At 38.7% G+C, this 13,769-nt stretch overlaps 1 protein-coding gene across 1 annotated transcript in view; it reads right to left on the bottom strand.

Moving 5' to 3' along the window:
- Window positions 1-13,769, bottom strand: part of C6 (complement C6) — a 35,251-nt gene that overhangs the window by 9,785 nt on the left and 11,697 nt on the right. Inside the window, exons 9-13 of the mRNA XM_029284883.1 lie at window positions 12,288-12,454; window positions 7,891-8,116; window positions 4,165-4,336; window positions 2,553-2,664; window positions 1,296-1,428 (exon numbers count right to left, since the gene is read on the bottom strand). Of these exons, the coding sequence (XP_029140716.1) occupies window positions 1,296-1,428; window positions 2,553-2,664; window positions 4,165-4,336; window positions 7,891-8,116; window positions 12,288-12,454 (810 nt within the window). The remainder of the gene's footprint in view (window positions 1-1,295; window positions 1,429-2,552; window positions 2,665-4,164; window positions 4,337-7,890; window positions 8,117-12,287; window positions 12,455-13,769) is intronic.

The following is a 13,769-nucleotide window of genomic DNA, read 5'->3' as shown; positions in this document are numbered from 1 at the left end:
TAATAATAATAAAGTTGGAAGGGACCTTGGAGGTCATTGAGTCCAACCCCCTGCTCAGGCAGGAACCCTATACCATTTCAGACAAATGGCTGTCCATTCTCTTCTTAAAAACTTAAAGTGTTGGAGCATTCACCACTTCTGGAGGCAGGTTGTTCCATTGGTTAATTGTTCTAACTGTCAGGAAGTTTCTCCTTAGTTCTAAGTTGCTTCTCTCCTTGATCAGTTTCCACCCGTTGCTTCTGTACATTTGGTTTTTCTTGCCTAAATGTAGAACCTTACTTTTTTCACCATTGAATTTCATTTTGTTAGAAATTCAATGGTGAAAAAAGTAAGGTTCTAGGATTAAGCTAGTTTTTTTCAACCTTAGGAACTCAAAGATCTGTGGACTTCACCTCCCAGAACTTCTCAGCTAGCATGATTAGCTGGGAAGTTCTGGAAGTTGAAGTCCACATATCTTAAAATTTTCAAGGTTGAGAAACACTGGATTGAGCTATTGAAAAAGTATACCCCTGCTTTCCCTATCAGGAATTCAGGTAATGCAAGAAGGCAATCAGGCCTTTCCTTAAAGCAGAAATGTGGAGGCAACCATGTTCTCTCAAAGGCTGCTCATTGCATCTCTCAGTTCATCATCATATCCATGTGTCTATAGAGATAACATTTCTGCAAGGATTTCCAAGGGAAACAATGTGGCCTGCTTGCTTATATGCAGAAATGACCAAGGAAAGCCACTGAAGCAGATGTAACAAGCCTTAAATATCTCAAGGAGGGATATACTGTTTGCAACATCTCATTTAACATAACATCCTTTGAATTCTTGGCTCTCTTAGGAATAGAAGTTCTGTTCATAAAATTAGGAACATAAGAAGCTGTGTACCAAAGTCAATATGTTAGTCCACTTATCCTTAATAATTAACAATGAGTGGTGACAACTCTCATGGAATAAAACTATAGTCATTCTGGAGATGCCAGGACTAAACTTGGGACTTCCTGCATACAAAGCAGATCTTTGAATTATAGCCCCTCCCAATGGACATACTAAGACAAACACTGATCTATCTATGACAATACTGTTGAAGATTAATACCAATGATGTGCCAAGATTTCAAAACAACTTTCCCCATCCCTTTACACATTTCTAATTCAAGAGTAGCCAAGTTCTCCAAAATCTGGACTTTCTGTACTCAGCTGAGCTTCAGCATTTTGCAAGTGATTATGGGACTGATATACTGTATCCTCTTCTTATTTAATTTTCTCAGATTAGTAGTTTAAGTCTCAAATCTCTTAATGGTTCTTACATTGGCATTCGACAGAACGTTGCAACCAAGTTTGATCTGGCTGGCAGCTAAAGAATGGATATCCAGTAAGAGTGTATCCATTGACGCACACAACTTCAGCATTTTCCCCAACGTTATAATGGTTCTTCTCATTCTGAAATTAACCAGAGGAAACTCTTCATATACTTGTTATGGAATAAAAACAGCACCTTATTATCATTCAAATCCAAGTTTTTCATGCAACTTTGTTTGAGGAGTTCATCCATTCAAAATTATTTAGGCAAACTTTATTGTACCCATTAGCAGAAGTTCTCTCAGAATTATAAAAATCCATAGTTTTTTTTTCATTGTTTGATCTCCACAACAACTCTCAAATTCAGTAAGGCTACATGAATGAATAGCTGGACTAAGGCTAGCCCGATTTTGTGACTGAATTTGGATATGAAATAGGGTCTCCCTGACCTTAGTTTCTTAATAAATTATTATTAAAGTTACAATGAATCTTAATATTATCTTGTACTTTTTCTTAAAACAGCACAAATGGCTGTAAATTATAACATTGTAGCTGCCAAAGATTCCAGCAAGGCCATTTTATGTCAAATGCCTGGCTGTGAAAGATATACCGGCTTAAACACGATAGTTCTATTTAGGAATTCATTTCATTCATTTAACAAATTTATATGAACTCCTATCTAGCTAGTGGAAGTTTGGTGGTAAACATAAAATCAAATGGTCTTCTCAGGCAGCCCATATATGATGTATTGCAATAGTTCTATTGGGAAATTACTAATGCATATATGATGATGAACAGTTCTTCCTGATCTAGGAATAGTGTTGGATGTATTTGTGGAAAGGTACTTTCCACAATATCACACTATTTTGTGATGACCTTGACATGATTCTTTTCATGAGTCCAGGAAGAACCCCAGATTGCATACCAGTTCTTCCAGGGGATGTGTTTAAGACTTAATCCCTTGCTAGCACATTTGCTTAATCCTTTGCTTTTTTAAAATAAGTATCTGTATCCAAGAAGGATAAGAAAAAAAAAACTAAGAACAGGGATGTTCATGGTGGGGGGGGGGAACGAAGAGTCAAAATCAGCAACATGGTGGATGGAGGCTCATGTTGCATAACCTGCCCTTTCTGTAGGTGTATTGACATTGCATGCATGCTCAAAAGGGATGAATTTGCATCACAATGCTCCATCTGCCATCTTGCTGATTTTAACACATTCACCTATCACAGATGTTGCTGGCTGAGAAGTTCTAAAACACCTACCCTGATAAATCCATGTTCTGGTGGATCTGGTTTGAGGCATCCTGATTCAGGCCTCTCAACTGCAATGTCCCCCTCCCTTGTCGCTTCGTCATCATTTACACATACAGCTCCTCTAAAAGAAAAGAACCATGGAATGGGAAATCACTAGACAGCCATCTTTTCATATTCTGGAGGAGAGGGGAAAATCATACTTTATGCTAGAAACATGTGAAGAACCATGTTTAGTTATAGGATTTCTACTTAAAGAGACTGGGTAACTGGTGATATGAAAACTCTTGAGACCAGTACCATAAGTAACCATACAGGCCTTGCCTGCAGCCAAAGGCAGGGTGGCCTCCATTCTACACCCAGTTTAGCTTCAGCACTGGCAGTTGGACACAGTATTGCATTGCATTTTAAGACAGTGGGATGGTTTAGGGAGCACTGAGTTGTCTATATGGAATGCGTAGTTGGGTCTCCAATATAGGAAGAATCCCTTGATTCTGCCTGGAATGTTATGGCTGAGTATTTCTATGGCAGTTAAACTCAAAGGTATGACTTATCTTGGTGTTGTGGGAAGTGGAATTAAGGGCCAACCTAAAACAGAGGGTGGAGGAAATACTTGGACCCACCGTGCCAGCATCACTTCACCATTAACTGCTGATTCGGTGCAAATTATAGTGCTAAATGACAATGAGAAATGAGTGGAGAAATTAGAGAAAGGCGTGGACAAAAGGCTGAGAAAGCAGCCCACTGAGCCTTTTATGCTTCTACAATATAGCCCCCACACACTTGTCCCAGAACTCCTAACCAGAAAAAAAGGCAACCATTGTAGACTCCTGTGAATCATTGCTCTTAAATTAGCACTCTGTGTATTTATATGGTTTTTTTCAAAATCAGCCACAGGATCTCTTGAACAATTTAACTTTGAGCAATTTTATTTTGATCTGCATGACACACTTTAGCCAAAGTAACAGTGAATTCTGCTGGGAGACATGGTGCTAATCCCATTTTGGGATCTAAATGGTTATCAAGAAATTCTGCACATCACAGGATCCTCGCAGTAAACAGAGAGTAGTCTTTTACATAATTATCCTGGATGTTCTGTCTCAGAAGACAGAGAAGGAAAGAACAAATAAATCAATAAAAGGAACAGAGTGGTCAAAACTCTCAATCCCCCCTACAATTGATATGTGCCAAGAGATTTTGGTATCTTTTTCAAAAGTGCTCAAAGTAGGAGGAAGCAACATGTACTTTCCATATGAACTGCACTCCCATAAGTGCTAATCAGAATGGCTATAATGAAAAATGCTGGGTTCCTGTGATCAATGGAGGGTAACAGGTTGACTATTCTGGCTTGGAACCTCATCAAAGATTTCTGGAGTTGCTACAAGGTTTTTTGCTTTGAGCTTGTAATGAGAATGGGAACTGAGTTCATAGATAGTTATAGTTTTTGATGGCTTTTCTTTTTATCTTCTTTTAATTGTTGTCACCAGTGAAACAAAAGAACTGATTGGCAGTGATTAAATACAAGTCTTTTCTCAAATTTATCTGAAATTACAAAGGATTGAATCCAAGATGTTGCATATGCAAAGAAAGAGCTACAGCTTTTTTCTAAAACTCTGTGACTTACCTGTCAACAAATATGGAAAAATAGCATGCTTCCTCTTCCTCTTGATCGCCTTCACATGGCTTCCCTCCATTTTGAGGGGACGGGTTGTTACAGCTCCGACTCCTCCGCCTCTTATGGGAACCATCACAGGGACTCCATGAACCCCAGCAATTCCAATTACCATCCACCGCAACTGGAATACATGAAAAGGTTTCATAAAACATCTGAATTAAGAATCTTCTCACAATACCTAGGAATTGGCGGTCCCAAAACAAGATTAGGTTTGGAGATCTTCCATTAGACATAAATAACAGTGCAGACGGTTTTCTGAAAAATGAGGTAGAGAAATAGAGGAAGAGACAGTGTGCTTTAGATGAAGTAGTCCATTAACCTGACAAAATGACCTGGGAACAGCCCCATTCATATTGTAGTTAATTCTGACTTTCAGTGATGTAACTTTAAAGTCAGAGGTTAAAGTATAATTGTGCTTATAACTGCTGTGAAGAATATCAGAAAACCCTGCTTTGTATTTATTTTCTTCTTTTTGTATTTTTCTTCAGTTTTTTTCTTTCTTGCACTTTTTGGTTCTCTCTTTGCTTTCTTTTTCTCTTCTTCACTTTATAATACAAAAAAAAATTTGTATTATTTTGTATTAGTTTTTATCTTTTTTAAAGTTTTAATAAAATTTTATTATTAAAAATACGGCTTTAGAAAATGACATGTCAGACCAATGTATTTGCTAACTAACATGCAATTGTATCTCAGATTGGCCTGGCCCTCTGAAAATCCTCTTGGCCCTATCTAGCTGTTGGTTAACATGGATTAGCTAGTGGGCAGACCAGCCCCTTTGAGAACTCCATAGGTACAATCAACCTCTCGGGTACAAAGGAGATTGTTAGACCATGGGTAGGCATGCCAATCTGAAAACTCTGTTGGTCCAAGGCAAACACAAATCTCCTCATGCGTATAGACTGATGGAAACAGATAGTCACAAATCTTCATTCTTAGATAATTCACCCATCGCCGCTTCTAACTGCTGCTTTGTCCAGAGTTACATTGGTTTAACTTCTCTTGCATTTCCCAGCATGTTAAATGTCTTTTTATTTGTGCTCTGTTACATTCCAATATTCTTGCTTGTCTCAATATTATCCACAGCATTTGCCCAGGGGCTAAAATGAGCAAAGTTGTGATGTTTCAAGCAAAGCACATTGAAGGGGCTTCAAGAGCAACGTTTCTAAGGAACAAAGTAAAGCATCTCCCCTACATGGAGCAGAAGACACCACTGAGGGAGAGAGAGAGACACAAGGCACTTTGATAAAGTGGATCATATCATCACTGCAGATGATGCTGGGCTATCTCAGCCAAGGGCAAAATATAAATATGATGCTAAAACCTGCTCTCTGGATTCCTGAAAGTTTTCTTCCCCCAAAAAGAGGTTTCTTTTTTTTCTATTTCCTTTTTACACAGCATTAGAATTCTTCTCTGTGTCCTGTTCTTGGTGCTCTTTTTTGAGAGGTAAAGGAAGATGCCCTCTTTCCTATTAATATTTCTGTGTGTGTCTGGAGCAGGAGTTGCATTCTCTGAAAAGGTTAAAAAAAATCAAGATGGCAGTTGTAACTATGAGATCAAAGCCTAAGCCATCATCTTGATTCTTTTGGCAATGTTCTTACTACATTTTCCCCCATACTTCCTGATCTGGAAAACAAAACCCTTTATTTAAGAGGTTTTCTCATGAGATCTTTTTTTGGAGCTTTAGTTAATGTAGGGAACCAGAGAAGTAGCAGACAATGAAGGGAAGATTATATAGTGAAAATAAAGTGTTTGTACATTAACCCATCCCAAGCCACTTTGTTAATTAAGATAGGAATAAACATTCTGCCCCAGTCATGAACATTTTATTAACATCTCTTTTTCTGGAAATCACACATGATTGGACTGTATTTTTTTAAAAATAAACAAATATATAAAGAATTGTTTCTCTTTTATTTGGGGGTTAGGGAATGATACACCAACAGAGTCAAATCAAATATTTTCTGAATTTTTGACATACCAAGCCCAAAATATTCACCATCAAAAGCTTAAGATGACAATTCTAATAACTGGGAAGTAGCAAGAAGACACCTACTGTATCTATAGTTGGTACTAACATGATTTCCAAATTAAATAAAATTATTTTTCTTAAGAAACCTAAATTCTTCTGAAATCACCCAAACTTACAAGATTTTCAGTGGTAAAGCCAAAATAATACAAATATGTTTGTCTCCTGAGGATTGGGCCATTTAAAAAAAAAACCTTATTTAACATTATTAATTTAATCTTTATATTTATTTTCATTCTAATACCCACAAAATGTGTATGGAGCACCAGTCACCCCTGAATACTGGTTGGGAACCCTTCTTCCAGGTTTTTCTAACTGCTTTTCATGATACACAGCTGATACACATCTGCCCATAACCATGGGGAGGGAATCACAAAAAGGCTAGATGGTGTTCACAGTTGTACCATTGAAATCCTGACCTTTTTCTAAATTGTTGACATTGTACATGTACGTTGTACAATGGGGTAAGGCTTCAGTGGCACTGCTTGAACCATCAACTTTCCTTTTAAAACTTTCCCTGAAGATATTGGTACATTGGTAAGGAGAGGCAGATGGAGAAGGAAGATCCTTCTGCCCCCAAAGTTGTTCTTTTGGCTCAGGAATTTGTATAATTTTTCTTTGATGCTTTTCTAGCATTTTGATGGTCAAGAAGTAGAGGAAAGGTTGCTACATCATCCCCAAATCAAGAGGAAATCTGTTGTACTTGTTTATTCTTTCCTTCCTTCCCATTATCAACTATTCCTCTTTTTCATCTTTAGCTCCTTTCTTATAAATGATAGTTTCTCTTGAGCTGCATTTACCCATTAATCCTGGTTTTTCCTGGCCTGTTTATTTCCACCCAGAAATAGCTGAATATTTCAGAGACATAAGCAACCTGATGCCTTCCAGATGCTGTAGGCTACAACTTCTGTCAGTTTCAGCCTATATGTCCAATGGTATTGCCAGCCCATGGAGTAAGAAACCTCCATATGGCATCATCCAACTTAGTGCTGCAATTAGATATTGCTCAATAATATGCTTTCTATTCCATTTAAGGTACAGTCCTGGTTTTGATGTGAGATAATAAACCCCTTCTCAGCCAAATGAAATTATGGTCAAAGGATTGTATTTACCCATCTTGATATATTGCCATTACTATAGTCTCTGTGGATGAGGAGATTCCATTTTAGGGCAGTTCTTCTCACCCACATTTAAAAGAGGAAGGAAGGAAGGAAGGAAGGAAGGAAGGAAGGAAGGAAGGAAGGAAGGAAGGAAGGAAGGAAGGAAGGAAGGAAATATGATAAATAGTTGAAGAAAGGGGGATTTAACTATTTAATGCAAGGGGGGGAATGCATACACTGAAGCAGCTTCATGCTTTGCCAAACTGTTCATTCCCTGTTGAAGAAAAGGAGGGCTTGTTCTCTTTAGCTCACTTGAAAGAAAACAGTTCCAGCCTATTTATTCCTAATTATCTCCACTCAGTTTCATCCTTACTAACTTTACCTGGGGCTAATATATGAACAGGAAGAATTCTAAGGAAAGGGAGAGGGGGATTTGCCAAAAGTTGAAACAGCCTGGATTAACCTAAAACACATTTTATATCAAAATCCAGAAGATTAGGAAAGCTCTATGTAATGAAATACTTGCATTCTTACTCTAAACTCACATACCTGAATGGTAATCTGGTGCCCGTATTTCACAGTTATCGCCATAGGTCCCAGCATGGCACACACACAAACACTCTGTTCCAGACAGCACTGCCTTGCCATTGTTGGGGCATGGAGCACACTGGCATGGGTCAAATTGTGCTGCATACTCAGCAAGAGCTCTTCTGAGATTGCTACGCTTAGTTGCTGCACAGGGGATGTTCTTCACCAGCTCCAGAATGGAAGTCAGCTAATAAACACAAGAGGTGGATACCAACAGAGCTATGAACACTCCACTCTACCACAATTTTACTCCTCAAGCATCTGATAGCAGGCAAAATCTGAACAATTCGGGGTGGGGGGGGGAGGAAGGGAAGGGATTCTTGCATGATGACATCATACTCCAATTCTGTGACATATACTTGGGTTGGACCTCATCATGCAAATATCTAAATGAGGCATTTGTGCAATAACATCATCACACAGGAGTCATTTTGTCATCATTGCCATTTGCTGCAGAAATCATTATGGTTCCTCCTTATTTTTACAAGAACTTAGTTCTAATGATTGTGAAAAGTCAATATGGTTGCATTCCCTTGTTAGCACATTTTTTCTCACCAACAATTTTTGAAGTGGGTGCCGTTCAGATAATTTAGAGATAGCTTAGCAATCATTCAAAGTTATAACAGACTCCTCAAAAGGGACTTATGACCTGATTTTGAAGTTCCTTTTATTAGGTATTCAAATGTTTAAAAATGACAGAAATAACTTCTTGGTTCAATATCTAATGCTAACATTTCCTACCTATATATTGGAATGTCCAGTTTCTGTTTCATTCATATCATATCACAGAAGTTAACAAGCTTTTTAAGTTCTGGGCATTCTTCACCTTGGAATCATCTGACTATAACAGACTCCTCAAAACGGACTTACGACCTGGTTTTGAAGTTCCAATATTACCCGCAGTCATGTGACTGCATTTTGGGTCCTTGTCAATCAGCCTGCTTTTACAGCCATTTGCAGTGCCCTGTGTCATATGATCACAATTTACAGTGGTTTTGTCAAAAACAAGTATTTACTTTGGATTTCCAGCAAAAAAACAGCCCATAGCAAACAATGGCTTTGCTTAACAACTGCAGCATTCACTTAATGACCACAATGTTTGCTTAATACCACAGTATGCAGCTAATGACTACCCACAAAGATGGTCATAAAATCAGGATGATCACATGGTTATCAACTTTACAACCATCACAACTTACAATTTACAATGTCAAGCTCAGTTATAGTTGTAACTCAAGGACTATCTATAGAACTGTACCTGGATAGCAGGACAAACAATTATTGATAATAGAAACTATGTTCCAACACTTTTGGAAAGCATTAGGTTGAAGAAGACTTCCCCATGGCATTAGCTGCTTGAATGTTTCATTCATCCTGCCAGTGAATATTGCTTGTGGTATTGATCAGGGAGTCATAACAAAACAAAACTGTATTTTCTATGTGCTTTACATAGAACATTGAACAAAGGTCGATGTTAGCAAACCTCAGAGGTTCTTTAATCTTGTTTCTGCATTTCTTCCCTTTCACTTTAATCAATCCTGTGCAGTTGATGCCCTTTCCTTATTCTGGATTCCAGCCATAAGTGATTGTTTTACTTCTGTTATGCTTAATATCAAAGTGAGTCTCAGAATTCGATGCTCTTTAAACCAGTGTTTCTCAACCTTGGCAACTTGAAGATGTGTGGACTTCAACTCCTAGAATTGCTCAGTCAAACAATAAAGCTTCTTCTAGCCTGGACCTTGGAACATAATCCAGTTGACGTGAAGACAGATAACTGGCATTCCTCTTGCCAAGGTCAAAGATTTTGTTGACCATTTGGTAAAAGGAAACAACCATATTTGACTATATTTCACACATGACATAGTTGACTATGTTGGGTAGACATTCTGGGAGCTTTAGTCCAACATGTCTGTAAGAGGTGTCAGATTGGTGCCAGCTGGGATAAGCCATAAATCAGCTTTGCACCTTTGGCCTTTGTGCAGGAAATAGGAGTGGCAGTGTCTGAAAATAAGCCTGCTACTACTTGAAATGAAAGAAAAAATAGAGTTGAATGATTTGTTTCAGCCACAAATTCCATTTTTTTTAAAAAAAAACAAAAAACTACCATCCTACAGATAATCAGAAATGCATAAGATGTAGTATTTTGGCATAACCTCCAACAGTATTATGTCCAGCAGGCACATAGATTACAAGATACGTTACTTCCAAACGTATTGTGGCTCTATTAGATTTTCAAATTAAAAGATTTGTCAGAAAGAACTTCCTGGTTCAATGTCTAATGCTAACATTTCCTTTCAATATATTTGTATATCCAGCTTTCTATTTCACTGAGACTATATCATATCACAGAAGTTGGCAAGCTTTTTAAGTTCTGGGAATTCCCCACCTTGCAATCACATGTAATGTTGACTAATTATTTAACCTCATGAAATCAGGGCTGTCTTGATTTCTAAAGTATGGTATTTGTGTCTTTGTTTAAATGAGGAATGAACTTGATGGGGAGGAGAACAATAAATCCCTTGGCTGTTGATCCATGTCATAGCAGAAAAACACATAGCAACCAAAGGTTGTAATGCAATGAATCTATTTATGTTTTCTTCCCGTGTATTTCTCTTTGTTTCCCCAACAGCAATTGGAAAGGAAATTTAATTTTATATATACTGACAGTGGGGAAGGCTGCCCAGAAGCTTTAAATGTCTCATTATTTTGGTATTGTAACACTTTATGGAACATTATGCTTCAAATTCCTCGTTCTCCTAATTCCTTTCCATCCATTCCCTCTTTTCTATTATGTCTATTAAACAGCAGGCCTGTGACCAGGAAACTGCATTTTTTCTCAAACTTTTTAAAATTATTTGAAATTTGTAGTCATTTTCCTACACTTTTTATCTTCAGAAGTAGGAGCCAACCACTATCAGCTATGATTTCAGACAGAAGTGTCAAGGAATGGCTGGAAGAAAAAACTGTGAGGTCTCCATTAATGCTGAGCAAGTTCAATTAATGCTCCTTGGCTGTTCTGGTAGGGGGGAAAAAGGCTGGATGGGGAAATGCAATGGGAGATCTTGAATAGCAAAACTCTACCAGGCTATTTATTACAAGTAGTCCTCGAGTTATGACCAGTTGTTTAGCACCCATTTGAAATTACCACCAACCCAAAAAAGGGGACCTATGACCCAGTTCAGAGGCTCCAACAGTTGGGCCCTTCCACAATCATATGACTGATCTTTGGGCACTCAGCAGCACTGCAGCATTTATGGCCATTTGTCCCAGAGTCACGTAGCTGTGTTTTATAACACTTTTGCCAAAATTGTTTGGTTTTTGGCAAAACCGTGCCTATTGCGAATCATTGGTTAGTTTAATGGCAGTGGAGTTCACTTAACGACTGCTGCAAAAAAGCAGATTTATTTTCAGACACCAGCAATCCTATTTCCTGCACAAAGGCCAATGGTACAAAGCTCATTTGGGGCTAAGCCAGTGGTGGATTCAGCCAGTTCGCACCACTTCGGCAGAACCGGTAGCTAATTTTTTGTTGCCCAGGCCCAGAATGGACTTCCGGAATATATTGTTCACATATTTGAATCCCACCACTGGACTAAGACTTTTATCACCATCAAGACATATGATCATAACAGGCAGGCTCCATTCCAGTCGTATGTCAAGGACTACCTACACCAGTGATGGCAAACCTTTTAGAGACTGAGTGTCCAAACTGCAACCCAAAACCCACTTATGCATCGTCGAGTGCCGGGTGGGTGTGGCCCATTGGGTGGGTGTGGCCAATTGGGTGGGCATGGCCCATTGGGTGGCCGTGGCTGTGGTGGTAATGGCAGACTAGGTGGGACTAAAAAGTTCAATCAATCAATTCCAACTTTGCAAGATCTTTTCTTCCCCACGAGAAGTTGAAATTGACTGATTGAACCTTTTTTTTTTTTGCACACGGCGGCGGAGGAGGCCTAAAGCGAAAAGATTTTATAAAACCCAGCTGAAGGCCTAGGACTGGGGCGATGGCACGTGTGCCCACAGAGAGGGCTCTGAGTGCCGCCTCTGGCACCCATGCCATAGGTTCGCCACCACTGACCTGCACTGTTATTGCAATCTGATTAGTAATATCTCGCTTTGCATTCCTGATATTCACAGGTGGCTGACAAATGCTTCTCCTGCTGCCATTTTTCTTAGAAGATTCAAGGCTTCCTTTCAGAAACAAATGGAAGGCTACCCTCAGAGATAGTTTGATTTCTGCTTTCCTACCTCAAAGGACGATGTTACCTAGTTTGGGTAATGAAATGTCTGCAAGAAAAGAGAGCACCAAGGGCCCCACATTTCAACCCTGAGCTACAAATATTCTCCTTTATCTTTACCTCAAAGTCAATCACAGCTGGATTGTCCTTCATTGACTCCAGCCAATTGGTAAAGAGGGTGTGCTCAGGAAAAGCTCCCTTTCTTTCCCAGGCAAGAGCTGCGGCAAATTGGGATCTTCCACCTCTGATGAACGATACGGACTTCTCTGAGGATTGCAGAAATGAACCTGGGAGACAGATTTAAGGCCTGTGATTGGCGCAACAACATAAGTAAGTAGGTTCATAGCAGCCATCAGAAGTCAAAACAGAAAATAATTTATCAAAGACACTCTTGGAAATCAGAAAGAAATAAAGTAAACCATCTTCACCTAACAATGTTCTTCGCTACATTTTTTGAGTGGATTTATCCATTGTGCACCAAAAAAGTCAGGATTTAGTATGCTATCAAGCTTCTTCAACAACCATACAAACGCTATAAAACAAGAGCTTTGGTTGCACTGCGGGCTATTAATAAAGCTGTATGTATTCAACATCCTCCTTTGCAGAATTTAACAGATGGCCCCCAAATAAACATCCTTCCCTCCCTTTTCATAACACGCTTCTAGCCCTCAAGCATTTTGAAAGAATCTTGTAGAATTTCTGAAAACTGAAGCAGAGTATGGGTGCTAGAAGCTGGGGAGCCAGTTTTCTATCTTTAGGAAATCAAATGTTTTGGACTCCTATAGGAATTCACTGAAATTTACATAATGTTTGTATTATCATGGAATAGAACCTTTTCATTTTTACATTATTTACATTTTGCTTCTGAACTTCCTTCGTTTGATATCTCAGAAACAAATATAGATCAAAAAAGTCAAGATATGCAATGCACATATAAAACAGGCAGATCCTTGAATGCACCACTGTGGCCACTATCAACTTTCTTTTTAACCCTAACTTTTGGACAGCCCCTCCAGCTATTTGCCCTTTTTGAAATTATTCTCTTTATTACATACAAAAGATGCATCTTTCTTTTGATTATCTATAGATTTGATGGGCTTGCAGCAAGCAACATTTGGGCTGGTCTCTTTTAATTCTCAAAACAGAAGAAGTCCTAGTCCTCTGTGCTCTGCAAGTAGTCCTTGACTTTCATCCATTAGTTTAGTGGTTCAAAGTTATACCAGCACTGGAAAATTATGAGTGGTCCTCACACTTATGGCTTTTGCATCGTCCCCATAGTCATTTGATCAAAATTCAGGTGCTTGGCAACTGGCATATATGTACAATGGTTGCAGCATCCCAAGATCATGTGATTGTCATTTGTGACCTTCCCAGTTGACTTCCAACAAGCAAAGTTACTGGGGGGAAGCTGGATTTACCTAATGACTATGTGATTCACTTAACAATTGCAGTGATTCACTTAACAATCATGGCAAAAAGGGAGTAAAATTGGATACGACTCATTTAAAAACCACCTAGCTTAGCAATGGAAATTCTGGTCTCAACTGTGATTGTTAAGTCAAGGACTACTTATACTTATCTTGAGATGGTTGTATGGGAGGA

Source organism: Protobothrops mucrosquamatus, unplaced genomic scaffold (genome assembly GCF_001527695.2).
Source record: "Protobothrops mucrosquamatus isolate PMUCROS unplaced genomic scaffold, P.Mucros_1.0 scaffold1061, whole genome shotgun sequence".
NCBI lineage: Eukaryota > Metazoa > Chordata > Lepidosauria > Squamata > Viperidae > Protobothrops > Protobothrops mucrosquamatus.
The sequence above is the reverse complement of the archived record's forward strand: the minus strand, read 5'-3'. Positions and strand labels throughout refer to the sequence as shown.